The sequence below is a fragment of the Hyaena hyaena genome, unplaced genomic scaffold (genome assembly GCF_003009895.1).
Source record: "Hyaena hyaena isolate Hyena2069 unplaced genomic scaffold, ASM300989v1 scaffold_1131, whole genome shotgun sequence".
In the NCBI taxonomy this organism is placed as follows: Eukaryota; Metazoa; Chordata; class Mammalia; order Carnivora; family Hyaenidae; genus Hyaena; species Hyaena hyaena.
In genome coordinates this window covers 215,713-232,120 of record NW_024081764.1, presented here as the reverse complement: position 1 = coordinate 232,120, position 16,408 = coordinate 215,713, and the positions used below count along the sequence as shown (strand labels likewise).

The 16,408-nt window shown below is 34.0% G+C and overlaps 1 protein-coding gene and 1 pseudogene across 1 annotated transcript; one reads left to right on the top strand and one right to left on the bottom strand.

Annotated features, from left to right (window-relative positions):
- Positions 1 to 3,681: 3,681 nt before the first annotated feature.
- TDRD15 (tudor domain containing 15) lies at positions 3,682 to 13,828 on the bottom strand. The gene is made up of 2 exons (XM_039222452.1): positions 7,588 to 13,828; positions 3,682 to 3,740 (listed from the first exon to the last, which is right to left on the bottom strand). Exons 1-2 carry the CDS (start codon positions 13,826 to 13,828, stop codon positions 3,682 to 3,684), a joined length of 6,300 nt encoding a protein of 2,099 aa, XP_039078383.1.
- Positions 13,829 to 14,949: 1,121 nt separating this feature from the next.
- The window catches only part of LOC120224224, an 18,920-nt pseudogene continuing 17,461 nt past the window's right edge, over positions 14,950 to 16,408 (top strand).

The window sequence follows — 16,408 nt, the reverse complement described above, 5'->3', positions numbered from 1 at the left end:
ATTATACAGGATGAGGATTTAGTACTACAGAGATTTTCAGAGATTATCAGGATCTTCAAGGACACAGGGACAGAAATATGTTATGAAATAGCATTATGATAACATAAGTCAATAACTGATCACTTTGTGATTAATGAAAACTTATAAGAAAACTAAGAAAATATATGAAAACCATTACAGAGTTTACATTAAGATGTTAATGTATCACAGCCAAAGAGGAACATATATTAGAATCTTAAATACTCTTAGTATGGCTATCATAATATAACCTAAGAAAAGTTCTAGAAGTCAAATGTACAAAATAAATATAATGCTGGAGACTCTTGAAAACGTTGAGAATTATATCCAAACTATAGGCCAAATAAAAATATTTGTAATTTTAAAAACTCCAATATTCCTTCAAAAGTAAAAAAAAAAAAAAGAAATTAAAAACTGTTTTGAGAATTAGAAGTACTTTTAAAGAGAAAAATATTGTACCAACTGTTTGAGTAAGGACTAAACTTTGGTTAAAGGAAGTGTTAAAGTGAATTCAATTTTCCATCACTATATGCACAAGGTATGATTCCATTAATGCTGTATTGCCCTTTAAAAGCATACTTATTCAGACTTTAGCAAACTATACTTAGAATATTTTGCCATGAAAACTTTTTTAACTCAAAATACTCCATACACAAAAATAATTTCCCTTGAATGTACACAACCAAAACAAAAGAAGTTTTTAAGTAATAGTAGAGTTAAATACATATTTAAAAGTCAGAAAAAGTTATAGGGGTGCCTGGGTGGCTCATTCATTAAGTGTCCAACTCTTGATTTCAGCTCATGTCATGTCATCACAGTTCATGAGGAGTTCGAGCTCGACACTGGGCTTCACGCTGACAGTGTGGAGCCTGCTTGGGATTCTCTCTGTCCCCCCTCTCTCTGTCCCTCTCCTACTCCCTCTCAAAAGAAATAAATTTAAAAAAAATAAAAGGGGGACCTGGGTGGCTCAGTCAGGTAAGCAACCAACTCTTGTTTTCATCTCAAGTCATGATCTCACAGTTTCTGAGTTCGAGCCCCTCATGGGGCTCTGCACTCTCTGCTTGCTTGCTCGCTCTTGCTCTCTCTCTCTGCCTCCCCTGCTCTTGCTCTTACTCTCTCTCAAAATAAACTTTTAAAAAAAGAAAAGAAAAAGTTATATTAATACAACAAAAAAGTTTAAAAAAATCAGATGCTGATTTTAACCAACTCAGCATCTTCTATAGAAGAGTTTTGAATCAAAGTAATCATACCAGGAAAATACAAATGGATAAATAATTGGTCTTTAAGTTTTTACTTATGAGTGTTTTTATTTCATATCAATACACACAGCCTTGAGTAATGCCTATGTTAATATTTTTTAAAAACCAAATCAATTATCATTTCTCAAGAATACTTTTTTCCATTCTTAGAAAACTTTGACATGAGCTCAAAAAATAACATTTTAATTTATAGGAGTATAGCAAAATTACAAATGAATTTAGGGATGCAATTGGTTAAGCATTCGACTCTTGATCTCAGCTCAGGTCATGATTTCATGGTTCACAAGATTGAGCCCCACACTGGGCTCTGTGCTGACAACATGGAGCCTGCTTGGGATTCTTTCTCTCTTTCCCTTTCTCTGTCCCTTCCCTGATTGGGCATGCACAAGCACTCTCTCTCAAAATAAAGTTAAAAAAAAAAAATTATCAAGTATGTTTCTGAGAAAATTTTTAAACAGAAATAAATTTAAAAAGTAAAATTTAACAATCCTCAACTTTGAAATATTTTAATCTAAAAATTTTAACGTGCTACTGCTTCTCAAATTTTGAATCAACAGTCTGTGCCAACACATAAAAAAACAGCTTCTACTAACTTAAATTCACACAAGTGTTTTAGAAAAGGAAAAAAAAAACATTTTAATATTAACTTATCTGTAAAATCTAATAAAACTTAATCCTAGGAAAATAAAATTCTAAGATGAATATGCTATTTGTTTTTACTTGAGAGTACTCTGAATAACTATGTAACTATACTTCCTCCACATTGTAATTTTACAGTATAGTAAACTAATGTAGAAAAAAATGTAGCTTCATAAAAAAAGAGGAAAATAATGGTTTTAAATTAAGCACTTTTTATCTGAAAAGGAAACTTAATTTTAAGCCTTTCTCTAGTTACTTTCTATATTGGGCTTCTGTCTAATAAAAAAGTCAATTAGGAATTAACTGAAACATAGACTTGTAAAAACATTTTCTACAGTATTTAATAACATAAATGCTAGAAGTAAATTTGTGAAGTTTGTCTATTTCCAAACATAAAATACTGCACCTCAAGACAAATAAATGAAGTTAAAAGAACTCCAAAAAAGTGAAGGGGTATGAGGCCCTTCATGATAAAACTGGTACCAAAAACATCCATTAATACTACTTTATCTTATTCATTTCTTTTTTTAATTAACCAAATCATTAACTTTGCCATATTTCATGGTACCAAAACAACAAAAGCAACCCAGTATTACAATAGTCATAGAAGCTGTATAAAGCAAATTTGTTTTCTAATAGAAGTATTTTTCTAAATTGTACAAAATAATTTGTGAGATCTGGTGAGGTTTGGGGGAAAATGACACAAAAGCATTCAAAGAAATTTGATTACAAAAAGTAAATGTTAATTCTCTAAAATAATCACAAGCCACAGATTAATTTGTAGTGTAAAAATATGAAGCCTCCCTGTACTGAATAAACTTTCAAGATCCCAAACTTAAACTCCTATATATTCCGAAACAACAGCATTTCTTGAAATAACTTCCTATCCTCAAAAAAATGACTAATATCAATACATTCAATATACACGTGCAACGATATACTTGATTGTCCCTACCTAACTCCGGAAATTTCTAAATTTCTCCCAACATTCTCTAAATCACCAAATCTCTAGTTCTTCAAAACTATTTGGTGAACATCAACTCTTAAGTATATTTGCATGATTTTATGGTTCTATCTTGGCACCAAAACAATACTCTAAATTTGCTCAATAAATGTTTACATACAAAATAAACTAATTCACAGTTAAATACACTGACAAAATATCTACCCAACTAAACAATTAACAACCAAAACTATAAAATCAAATTAAAAATAGGTATGACTGCAAAATAAAATGAAAGAAAAATCCCATTGTAGGATTTAAAGACAGGGAAGAATGGGATTAACTCGGACTTCTCATCCATATCCTATTATTAAGTGCCAGTCCTACAAGCACCCGTATTTTTCTGGAAATACAGTTCTGTCGCACTAACTCTCTATGTACTTTCCATGACTGCAGTGATGACCCTAACAAAATAGCAACTGAAACAAAGGCTTCAGTGAGGAAAGACACCCGAAAAATATAAATAATGGTAAAATATTATCTAATGACTGTGGAAACACAAGCAAAGAGTGGTTTATCAAATAAAATGTTAACAATACTTTGGGAGTGAGCTACATTTCCTAAATAATCTTTCTACAAACAAAGCATCACAATTTCTGGTCACACAGAGTTTCTGTAACAGTCTAATCATGGTCTCCTAGGGAAATAATCTGAACAACCTAGATGCCTTGAAGACAGCTTTAATATTAGAAATCATCATATGCTTACCACTTTTATTATATATTTGGAGCATCTACAACACAACAGTAATTATTGGGTATCCTATATATTATTTGTTACTAAACTGATATATAGAAGATCTGAGGTTTCATCTCCCTTCACTGAAACACAGCAAAAAATAATAATAATTAGTATGCTGTAATACAATTTTCCAAGCATTATGGGTTTCATTCATAGGCAAGATTTGATTTTGAAAATACCTTCTATGAGCAGAATTTCTTTTTTACTTTACAATTCCTAAAAGTCACAATTGAAAAAGATAGAGGAGGAATGAAATATGGCATAAGCAGATCACACATATACTATAACATGTACATATAATAGTACGTATAACCACTGAAAATATCTTTTCTTAAACAATTACTAATATATACCCATTTTGGAGAAAATACATATAGTCTGTTTTACTATTTATTTAGAACTATAATTATCTCAATCATAAATCCTATCTTCCAAATAGAAATTTAACCATTAATCTAATCATTGTACTGTAAATATGTGTGTGCATATATATACACTGTCCTAAATATTTCAATTTCTTGCAGAGCAGCACCAGAAATTTTTGAAGTTCCAATTTTACAAAAGATTTTCAAACCAAATACATTAGCTTTACTGGGATGGCTGATATTTCTAAAATTTGTGAGCACTCACTCTGTACCAGATACCAGTGAAAAGGTTTTTTACACGTTTTAACTTATTTAATGCTCACAAGTAGTCAACGGCTTAGTTATTAATCTCCGTATTCCAGATGAAAAAAACTGAGGCACAGCCATATTAAAAAGCTTACCTACAGTTTCAGTTAAAAAGGGATGAAGCAGGAATTCAAACTCAAGGAGCAAGAGGCCTCACTGACCTTTTAAATACCCTACTACATCCAATGCAAGTGACTTATTAAGTATGTATTACTTACAAGTCCCATATTTTCAAAATCCGGTCTAACATTTTACATGCTTGTCAGCCATTCCCCCTGGATGTCTAGGTGTGTTATTTCAAATGTAATAAAATACGTCAGACAAAATTCTACTCTAAAGTTGGGTTGCCATTCCAGATTTCTTTCAAAGGTGTTCTCCAGTTAAATAAGGAATTGTAGGAAGGTATATCAACATCAAGCACTCCCTCATTACCAAAGAGTGACTAGATAGTTCATGAGCTTTTTAAAGGGTTGTTACATTCTTTAGTTCCCATAATTATCTATTCAATGACTTCCAGGGAAAAACAAAGCAAGCAACAACAAAAACCTGCAAAAACATCCTGGGAAAAGACCAGTAACTTAAGAAAACAATCTGCCAATAAAAACAACTAGAGTATTTTAATACTGATACGTTACAGCAGGGTGAAACTAGGGGAAAGTTAAGCCTATTTTCTAAACAGAAGAGGCAGCAACTTCTATAATTAAAACAATACCTGGTCAAGGTAAAATAACTATATTATACTTCAAGGCCATTTTTAACACCACACCATTTTTACTATATTTACTTCATGTTAAGTTTAACAAAGAATTGCTGTAGCTCATTATAGTCTGGCCTCCAACTACAGGAGGAATAGATTTTAAGAGTTTTCACAAAGTCCAGAATTATTTTCTCTCACAAAATAATTCAGAAAGTTATCCATAATGGTCTCTAAAACAGTGGTTCTCATCCTTCCCTGTACATTACAATCACCCAGGGAGCTTTAAAGTCCTAACAGTGAGGTGGTAGCCTGACCGATTAAAACAATCTCTAAACAGGAAACCCAAGTATCAGAATTTTTTAAAGTTTTCTTTCTTAATGTCATGAAAAGCTTCCTTAACAGGCAAGAGTTTCAAATATCGGTAACTTCAACCAAAAAGAACTAAAACCATTTTGCCCAGAACCAGAGCACGTGCAGGCAGTAATAACAAACAGCAGTGTCTACTATACTACTGCTGTTGAACAACCTTGAAACTATGGTTCTTGTATTTGTCTCACTCAAAATTATGATTTTTCCCCTAAATGAAGCTTTTTTACTTTTTAATTTAATATTTGCTTCTTTAACTGTTTTTATAATAGCTACTTTTACTTAATTCACTTATTAGTTCACTCTGTACTAGGAATGCAGGAGGTGGGATGGAGATGGGGGCCAAGAGTGGGTTATAAAAGTGCCAAAACGTATGGGCTGATGGTCAAAAGCTTACAGAAAACTCTTACTCAAATATCTAACTCCTTTTCAAAAGGCAGTATAAGTAATTAATAAAAGACTTTGGGTCATCAGAATTGCTAGCAAGCAAGGAATGGAGATTTTTCTCTTTAGATCCACTGACAATTTAATTTCCCTGAGCCTCATCCATAAAATAGTATAATAATGGGGGGAGGGGTGCTTCTTCCCATTCCTGGGATTCCCTTCTATGTATGATTGAGGTACTCTCCTAGCCTAATACTCTGGTTTGTTTACTCCCTTACTTAAACACTCGGAGGAGGGTCAATCTGGTCCATTTAGAAGGACAACGGTATAGGTCAGTTTAGCCTCTTCCTCCTCCTCCGTCCCTTTTTTGGAGAAACATGACTCAATCTAAGCTTTATATGGGTAGGCCCCCAAAACGGAGAAATTCTCCTCTGTACCTGTGCAGAAAGTCTGAATTATTGACTTTTGGTAAACCCCTTTCCCACGTTCATCAGTATTGGTTTTGGGTGTTGTTTTTGTTTGTTTTTTTAATTTTATTTTTTGAGAGACCGAATACCAGCAGGGGAGGAGAGGGGGAGACTCAGAATCCAAAGTAGGCTCTAGGCTCTGAGCTGTCAGGACAGAGCCCAATGCAGCACTCAAACTCACGAATCACAAGATCATGACCTGAGCCAAAGTCAGAAGCTCAACCAACTGAGCTACCCAGGTGCCCCGTGTTGTTGTTGTTTTTAATTAATGTGATATTTTGCTTACCAATGTTTTTTCTCCTTGTTCCTCTCTAAAGTGGTTTAATATTCAGGCAAAGAAATGGGTATTAGTTATTGGACTCCATTTAAACCTTAACATCCACCTACTTCACAGAGTTTGGTAAACTTTAAAAGACATAATACATATAAAAATCTTAACACAGTACCTAGAACATAGTAAAGCACTCTAGCATAACTGCTAATTCAATATCAAAATACTCAAAAATAAGAGGACCAATTTTAAAGCATTTATCAATTCATTATACAACACCTCAATATAAATTCAAATGAAATACTCCTTCTAAAATAGATCAATAAAAATAAGATTCCCCCGCCCTCACTGAAAGAATATAGATCCCTCCAATCACTGAAAGAATGTAACCAGCAATAATACTAATGACAACATGGAATAATAGATTTATAGTCAGAACATTTATTAAAGCAGGAAACATTTATAGCCTATGAAATCCTCAGTAACTAATGCATACAGAAACTGAAATATAATGTGCATAAGCAAAATCAAATAACATAAAATATTAAAATTTATTATAGAATCAGTTGGACATCTAAAAATTTAAGAGGAAATATGTTCAAGTCAGTTTATACTATAAATTTAACTGTATTAGCAATATGCTAAAAGCACACTCAAAAAATCTAAAGAAAGATATATTTCATCCAATAAACACATAACAGAAAATTGGTTCTTCAAAATGAGCCCAGGAACTCACTAATAGCAAGATTAACCAGAGATCTATGGCCCTTTAGTTTTGTGAAACCCTTGAAACTATCTGTAAAATGTCACATATATGTACATGCATATATGGTTAAAAATTCTCTCCACTTTCATTACATTCTCAAAGGTTACCATTCAAAAAAGGAAAATATCATCAAGTATCATTTTATAAATAATCACTCCCAGTTTACCATTTATTCAGACTGTCTAGTGAGTTTCTTGCACTATGATTTTTTCAATTTGGATAATCTTAGCATATAATAAACTTTTAAGGAATCTAAAACAATATACAAAAAAATAAGCTACTTTTTAAAAAAAATAGGTACCTACCTTTTAAGTGTTCCTCGGACATAATTTTTTCATTAACATGCAGTGTTTTTATCCTTGTTCTCAAATCCATTGTGTTATTTTCCTGTGTTTCTTCAGCTGGTAGTTTTTCAAAAATGCTTTCAATGAAATTGGAGTTATTCTTCAAGTCATTCAGTAGTTCCCAAAATGAAACTGCTGTACATGTATCAAATGTGACAGTACTTTGGGGATTAAGTTTTCCAATGTCAGCCTTCTTACTCAGAGTTAAATTTCTAGAATATAATCTTGTATTGATATTGCTTTTCCTTAAGAGGGTCTTATAGACCTCTTTCTTCTTTACAGTTTTCTCTTTTAGTTTTTGTTTCTCAGTGTGTATGCAACTTGCATTTTCTCCTTTGTAACAATTTTGATCTAATAATGGGAAAATAGGCTTACTCTGTAATTGATACTGGATTTCAGTAGATCCAGTAGTACTAACTCCATCATTAAGATGATCTGAATCTTTAGAATATATTGCAAGACCAGATACAACCAACATATCTGCCAAATTGTTTTTCTCATGAATGACATCTACTTCCAGTTTTGTTTGAAAATCAGACTTCTTCAACTGAAAAACTAAGCCTGGTTTACTCAGCAAATCTTGAAAAAAACTTTTGGCTTCTTCATTCCAATGTTTCCCCTTAGCAGGTAAGATACCATCTAAGATACAAGGATAACTTAACCTTGGTAAATTCAAAAGTTCCACAGGAACAACTTTCAGATTTTTTGTATCCGAATAAGGTATGTAAACAGAAAATCCATAGTCGATCAATACAAGTAGTAAAGACTGATTAGACACCTCAGAAATTTCTACTCTGTTCCACTGATCTTCCAATTCATATTTGAACAAACAACTAGCACCAGGAATTATGCACTCTTGAGGCATTGTTTGTAAGTTTTCTGGTAGATCAGAAAGCAACACAAAGAGAGATTTCATTGTGTCAAAGAAATCTTCTAACTGAACACAGAAATCTGATGGATCAGAAATAGCAGTGACAATACCAGAATATTGCTTTCCATTTTGGAGTGGGGCCCAAGTATAGGATCTTACTGCACATGATACAGGAGTCTTAGATCCCATATTAAAAATGGTTTCTGAAGACCTAAGTTTGTTTTCAACATGAACTGTATTCAGATTTAAGTATTCCAAAAGTAACAGGCCATCTACCAAAATGTCTACTTCCCACACAGAGTCTAAACATTTCAAGAAAAGAATATTTATTTCTAGATGAGCAAATAAACACACAATAGACTCAAATGACCGTTTTCTAAAATTTTCAAACCAAATCCATTTACAAGGCACAGCTTGTCTTGGAATATTTCTCATTTCATTACTAAGCACCTTGGTATTATCTAAAGGGACTATTTCATACCTACCACAATCTACTAAAAAAACAAGCACTTTCTCATCAACACACTTCTTTTCTACTTTTGATCGATACCATTTCAAGGTTTTTTTAGATTTTGCCAAGCACTCTAAGCCTTTTTCAATATTTTCCATTGATAAAGAAGGGTTTTTTACTTCCTTAGTAATTAATACTGATAAATCTGATAAGGTTTTTTTATTTTTTGTTAAGTTCACATAAAATGTCTCATTTTTTGAGACATAAAGTATTTCAGCCTTTTCCAATTGTCCAGGTTTTAACTCTTCAAAAGGAATGTCACCCAGCTGTTGGTAGGCTGGTTGAAGGATTATAGACCCTTGGTATTCATTTGATCTTCGTTTCTTCATTTCGTTATCCTCACCAGAACTCGCCTTTTGAGAGACAACCGCCGGCATCTGCACTACTGTTTTCTGTAGTTTTGAACATGCTGTCCACTTCAGTAGTTCATTAATAACACATGTTCCATTGCAAGTAATATTTACTTCCCATTTCTGCTCATGCTTTTTCAAAAATTCACATGCAACTGTTTTGTTACTTACTCTTGATGCAAAATAATCCACAGTTTCACTGTCCCATATTTCATCAGGCTCATTCCACTTGACTCCACTAAGAAAAGAATGGATTCCTAGGCGAGGAATTGTTAAGAATTCCCTCTGAAATTCATAAATTTTTGATGTGCTTATCACCGCAGTGTTACCATAGTCAATAAATTCCACTTCGAAAGAATTTCCTGGCAAACTTTTCTTAATGACTGCTCTGTAAATGGCATGGTCACCAGAGTATTCTGCAACTACAAGGTCTCCCACCACAGGCTTAACAAATTTTCTCTCTTTCACTATTTTTGTTCTTCTTTCATTTAGAGCATCTGTGAGTCTGATGATTACATTTTCATTTTCCACAAGCTGAATATGGAAACTTGCTGGATTACTGATATTAGAAATATATCCTTTAACTTTGGCATTCAAGGAAATTTTAGGTTGAGGAAGATCTTTGATCTGTGGTCTAGTAAGACTATATGGGTTTTGAGAGGCTGCTTTATTTAATTCTTGGATGAAAGATGGTGATACAATCCTTACTGATTTTTGGCCCACATCATTTTCATCAAGAGTATGTGCAGATCCAGGGACAATTTTTACACCTTTATTTTTGAATCCATCACTCAAAGACTTCACTTTGCTTTTTGATACAGATTCAATTTTATAACAAGCTGACTGTTTCAAAAGCTTGGCATGTGTACTTCTGGGATTCATTAACTGATCTGTTTTGCTTTGAGAACATGTTACTAGATTAATTTTATTTATATTATGAGGATAATGGTTTTCTATTTTGCCTTTCAAAGAAGTAGTAAGTCTCTTATTTATTTTATGACTCTTTTCCACACACGGTGCTAGATCACAATGTTTTTTTCTGTAAGCATGAAGCAACATTTTAATTTTCTGATTTATATGTTGATATCCATCATATAATTCTACACCAAGCTGGCCATCTGGCTCCCTGGACAATATTATTGCTCTTAACGGTTTTCCCAAAAAATTATCTTTAAACCAGCTACTGATTTCTGCTGGAATATCTACATCTCTAAGATTCGACAAAAAACACTTAATGGCTTGCATAGGTGTAAACAGCAACTCTGGAAACTGATCTGAAATAGCTCTCAATGTACTTTCTTCTACTAATTGCTTATTTCCAAAGTCCACAAAATAGACCAGAAAGTCAGTTAATGAGTCTGTTGGCACTGCTAAAGCTCGATAAAAGAGACCATCCTCTGCATACTTAGATATGCACAATCTCATTCTACTAGAGTCATATTTTGGACAATATCTGAGGTTAATAATCTCTGTGATTTTTGTTTCTATCACCTCCAGGTCTTTATTATTTCTACTAAGGTGGCAATAAAACTTTTTAGGACTATATATGTGAGACATGTATATTTCTTCCTCACTTCCAATTTTTATGTTAAAGGAAGAATAATAGTAACTGTATAGACTAACTGAAGATGGAAATGGCTTTGATAATGTAGTATACTGTGCAGAGCCATGATTCATAAGAAATTCTTTTGCACTAGTAAGTGGAGATTGTAAATCCACTAAGTTACATAAAGAGTTTGGATATGTAAGAACTAAGGCATAAATGACACAAGTCAATAATCCTTTAGATGAAGAAATAAAATTCCCAAAGTCTCTGCATGCTTCTCTTGTCCAACTGAATGATTTACAACTAATGGGTTCAACTAAATGATTAAGACTACATCTGAAGGCTTGGCCTTCTAACAAAAGAAAATGTGGGTTAATAGCACAAGTATCTTTAACTAAAACTCTTTCCTGGTAACCATAATCAACAAATACTATGTCAAGTTCTTTTTGTGATACTTGAGTCAAAACAGCAGCTCTATACCACTTCCCATCTTTGGAATACTTAGCAACACAAGCAATCTGCCCAATCTGATAAGGATCTGAATGAATGCTATAATAATTCTGAATTTGTTCCATTAGTAATTTTAGGTCTCCTAACTTACATTGAAGCTGGCATGAGAAGTCACCTGGGCCATAATAAGAAGAACACTTTACTTCAAGGACTGTTCCTGGTTTAAATATATATTCTTTATAAGGTCGTGGTGACTCAGGTGCCACAGATGAGGTGAAAGGATTTTTTAAATCTGAGACATTAACAGCTGGGGTTTTCACCAAACACAAGTTACTTTCTTTTAGTTTATTTGAATGGTACTTTTTAGGTATAGGGCCTCTAAGAAGGGCAGATAAGACTTTAATATTAATTTTGTTTTTAGATTTTAAATTTAACACTGAATTTCCACTTGCAGATTTGGGATAACACTCTGGTTCTACTTCCCAATATTCTGCAAATCCAGCTTGTAACATAAGAGAGACAACATCAATATTTTCTGAGGCTTCAATACTCTGAATATTTACAATGTACTTGTGATCTTTTTTTGCTAGAACTTGCAGCAAAATTGCTTTGTTCAAAACAATTTTTTTAAAATAGTCAATTGCTGCCTTCACCCATATATCTTCAATAGGAAATATATGTGCAAGTGAACAGCACATGGCTAAGGCAGGCAACTCACAAAACTCTGGAAGCAAAACTTTTACATCAAAAAATGGTATGGAATCAGTATTTCCATAATCTAAAAAATAAACGTTAATCTTATAGCCATTAATTTCAGTGATGACAGCTCTGTAAAAATGTCTATCCTTGCTGTATCTAGCACAACAAAATAATCCAGGTTCTGGATTTCTTAGAATCAGTTCATTGTTTTCACAAAAATCATAAAATTTATTTATATTTTTCATTATATCCTGAAGTTCATTCTGATGTTCATTAGTACGTACCCAGAAATTTGATGGGTTTAATACATATACTACAAAAGCTATATAGGCAGCCTCTATGTCCATCTCTACAGTTTTAGTAGGAACACTTACTTTCAAAGAGTTTTTGTTTATATAATCTATTGACAGTTCAGGATTTCCAATAAAATGCTCAACTGCAAAGCTGTTTACATCAGAAACACCAGTCTCTTTAAACATACTAGAGATTTTTGATTCAGATACTGGACAGAGTACTTGTGTGCCTACGGTCTTCAACAGACACTTAGAACTAATTGTAGACTCCTGAGTTTGTAGTGTTACATAATACAAATGTTCATCTTTATTGAACCAATCGATGTGTGCATATACTATCTGTCCTAGCAAGGCTTGTTTAAATATAGTCAGTTGAGATTTTCTGGCATCTCTATCTGGACTATGTAAATATGTCAGAGAACACGGAAATGAAAATAATGGTACTAAAATAAAATCCTGTTTAAGTTTCTTTACGTGAATTGAAGGTATAGCCTCACTACTGCCATAATCCATGAACCAAATTTTCACCTGATTATTGGGCAAGAGCTGCTGAAGAATTCCTCTGTACCACTGTCCATTTCTTCTTTTGGCAACACAAAGTAATCCAAAGTTATCACATGTAGGACTACTTTCTTGACTGATAGCATCATAATGCAAAGTCATACACACCGTTAAGTTTTCTAACTCTGGAATCCATTTAATTAGTTGACAATAAAATTTACATGGGCTCAATGCAGAGGATACCTTTATACTTTCAACCCTGCCTACTGACAAAGATGGCTGCAAATTATCCAGAATGTGTTGAATATCAAGTGAAGTAGCATTCTTACTTAACAATAATTCAGATCTTTTATGTTGTAATAAATCTGGCATTTCTTGTGGGAATTCTTTTAACATTTCCACAATAAGACGAAATGAATCCCCGTCAATAAGTCTGCCTAACTGTAACTCAAGAACCTGGGATATAATTTTTGGCACTTCTAGAAGAGTCCTTTGAAGAGGCAACACAGCTTGTACACAACCTTTCACTCGTAGTCCAACTAATGACTTGAAATAATTCAAAGCTTTAGGAGGCCATCTTTCCCCATTTGGTAGTATGTTGGCAAAAATACCAAATATTACCCGTGGCGGTAGCTCAAATAAGTTGCCACAGGCTGAAGCAACCTGTGTACTATCAACTCTTAGTTCTTTTCCATGATCTATCAGGAGCACTGTATATAGTTCATTTTTCTTTTCCACGACTCTTCCTCTTTGCCATTCTCCAGATACTCTTTCTTTCACCAAACAAAATTCATCAATGTCCACACTATTTTTTACTTTTGGAATATGCTGCATTTCCCTCTGTAATATGTGGTAGTCAAACTCACATTCAATATTATTTCTGCCTTGAAATCTCACTAGAATGTCCTTGGGAAAACATTCTATATGTGATATTGTCAGATCCGTGTCTGAAAACATTGGTAACAGAGATGTGGAATCCATTTTCTAAAAAGCAAATAATAAGTACTAATTAGCTTCTGAATACGCAACTGTCACAATTAAATTTGCCATATAGATATCTGAAACTAGCCTTCTGTAAATTTGGTATGTAAACATAAACCTTAAAATTCATTATATGCCTGTATATCACACTGAACATGTTGGTTAAAAAAAATTCACTGGACAAGATGGGAGAGATAAACAAAATATAACTTCACTGCCTTCCATTTTTAAAAATACTTCTATTGAATTAATGAAGAAAACATGAAAAACAGGAAGTATATATGATGACTGGAAAAAAGAGGAGTTCAATCTTCATTTTCTAGAAACTTACAAGTTTCTACTAGATATTGGACAGATGTGGGGTAATAGAAGGAAGTCAAATAAAGTCCACTGGAGACCTCCTTCTACTCCTGTTAGAAAACTACTTTCCCTCATTGCAGACTTCTCACAACACAGAACTCAAAAGGGTGAATGCTAGGAGTAAGGGCAGATAGTGAACCCACAAGAGACAGAATGTTTGCACTCCCCATTCTGTCAATTAGTAACTTTTGGACCCTATCAGCATCATTATACAACTCCCGAATACATCTTTGATGGAGAGCAATAGGCTAAGTCACAGACACCATTAAGGAAAGCCAGGCCTGTAAAGACCCTAAGGCAGGTTAGGTAAATTCAGACCCTGTCCCTGACATGCCTGGCCACAAAAAATATGGAAGGAAAAGAAATCTTTAGCACAGAGGCAAAGCTGTAACTATGGCTTCAGCTAACTTTCTCTAGATTGACAGGATTCTAAAAATAGTAAAACAAATATTTATGTATAAAATATTCCCCAAATTCAGGCAAGAACCGACATTGATTGTGATAGGTCACACAGCTAAGCTCAACTTCTACTTGACTTGGAGTTAACACTTCGCAACTATCAGTTTCTTTCCATGAGAAAAACACTGGACTTAAAAAGAGAGCAAGAAAACCACTTAAAAGAAACCAAGGAAATGCTCCCTTAAGGAATAAATATGTTGAAGGAAACAGAAAAAATTTCCTTTTCAAAAGTCTGATTTCTGTTTGCAAGAGGTCAAAAGAGAGCACTACACTTTTTTTTATAGGACTAAGTGGTCATTAAGATGCAACAACTGCGGTTACGAAGAAATACACGTAAGAAATTTAAAACTGCAATGAGGAAAGTCAACACAAAATAAAGATAAATGAGGGGTGCCTGGGTGGCTCAGTCGGTTAAGTGTCTGACTCTGGCTCAGGTCATGATCTCCTGGCCCTGCGTCAGGCTTTGTGCGTACAGCCAGTGCAGAGCCTGGAGGCTGTTTCAGATTCTCTCTCTCTCTCTCTCTCTCTCTCTCTCTCTCTGACCCTCCCCTGCTCATGCTGTCTCTCTCTCAGAAATAAACGAAAACATTAAAAAAAATCAAAATAAAGATAAATGAAATTTTGAGAGAATACCCGAAAACTCAGAGGAAAAAATAAGAACATGAAAGAAAAACATAGGACAAAAATATAAAATCTTATCCAAATATAAACATGATCTCGAAGATAAACAGAACAAAAGCCCTTTCTAAGCCTTAAAACCCAAGTCCAAAAATTGAAACAGGCCACTGTAAGGCTAGAGAAAGAGTTAAGATTTAGGGACATCTGGGTGCGAATTATGGTTTTTATTTCCTCCTAATTAATTTGGTGGTAATCACTGTCTGATCTATAGATTACAGCCTATGCTTATTTGATCCTGATGTCTGTAGGAATAAAGAATCAATGGACAAGACGCTTAAGACTTGCATTAGAATAAACCAATAACAAGAATAAACTTGTCTTCAGGACAAGAAAGACCTTAAACCACCATTATTTAAAGTCAGAGGCCCATACCCAATTCCCAGACTTAGGTCAATTTACAGGTGCTCAAGAAAGGATCCTGTACTAGAACACCAGAACACTCTTCCTGGCATTCACCTAAAAGCTGTTGTGACCACACCCATCAGAGAAAATAGGAAAAGGAAAAAAAAATACTTGTCTTTCAGGAAACATACCACTCTTTAGGTATAAGAAGCAGATTTGGTCAGGATGCCTTCATTAAATGAAGGGGTATATACAATATATGCCAAAGAAAACCCAAACACACAAAGTTGAATAGAATTAACTATTGGAAGCCTAAACCTCCCTCAAACAATACAAATGGCCTCATGTGGAGTTTCACAGCAGAAGGGAGGAAAAAAAATCTGAGCCTGGTTTGCATATGCTCTCACCTAATGCCAGGAACATCTAGAAACAGATTGCTGAAGCACCTGGGGAGGCCTTGCCTGAGAAACAAAATGAAATAGTCATAGTTGACAAAACTAACAGCACATCTACTCTGCCTGGTCATAAGAATCTATGCTAATTCTGCAGGATGATTAGTAATTGTGCAGGACAAAGACAGGATTTATTAAAAAGAAATCTCAAGGGGAAAAAGGTGTTTGGGCCCCCAAGAATTGACACGTAAATTCGTAGGTCCTGTGTGATGGTCACCAAAGAGCACTACTTTGGAAGAGACTCTTGATCAGGTAGACAGAATAACGTGGGGGGGGGGGGGGGGGGGGG

Bases quoted from the DNA above. Each gene is read 5' to 3' on its own strand.
- TDRD15 (XM_039222452.1), bottom strand. From the start codon at position 13,828: ATGGATTCCACATCTCTGTTACCAATGTTTTCAGACACGGATCTGACA. The intron at 3,741-7,587 runs GTAGGTACCTAT...GCTGTGTTTCAG, and splicing joins GTCCGAGGAACACTTAAAAG to TGAAGGGAGATGAAACCTCA.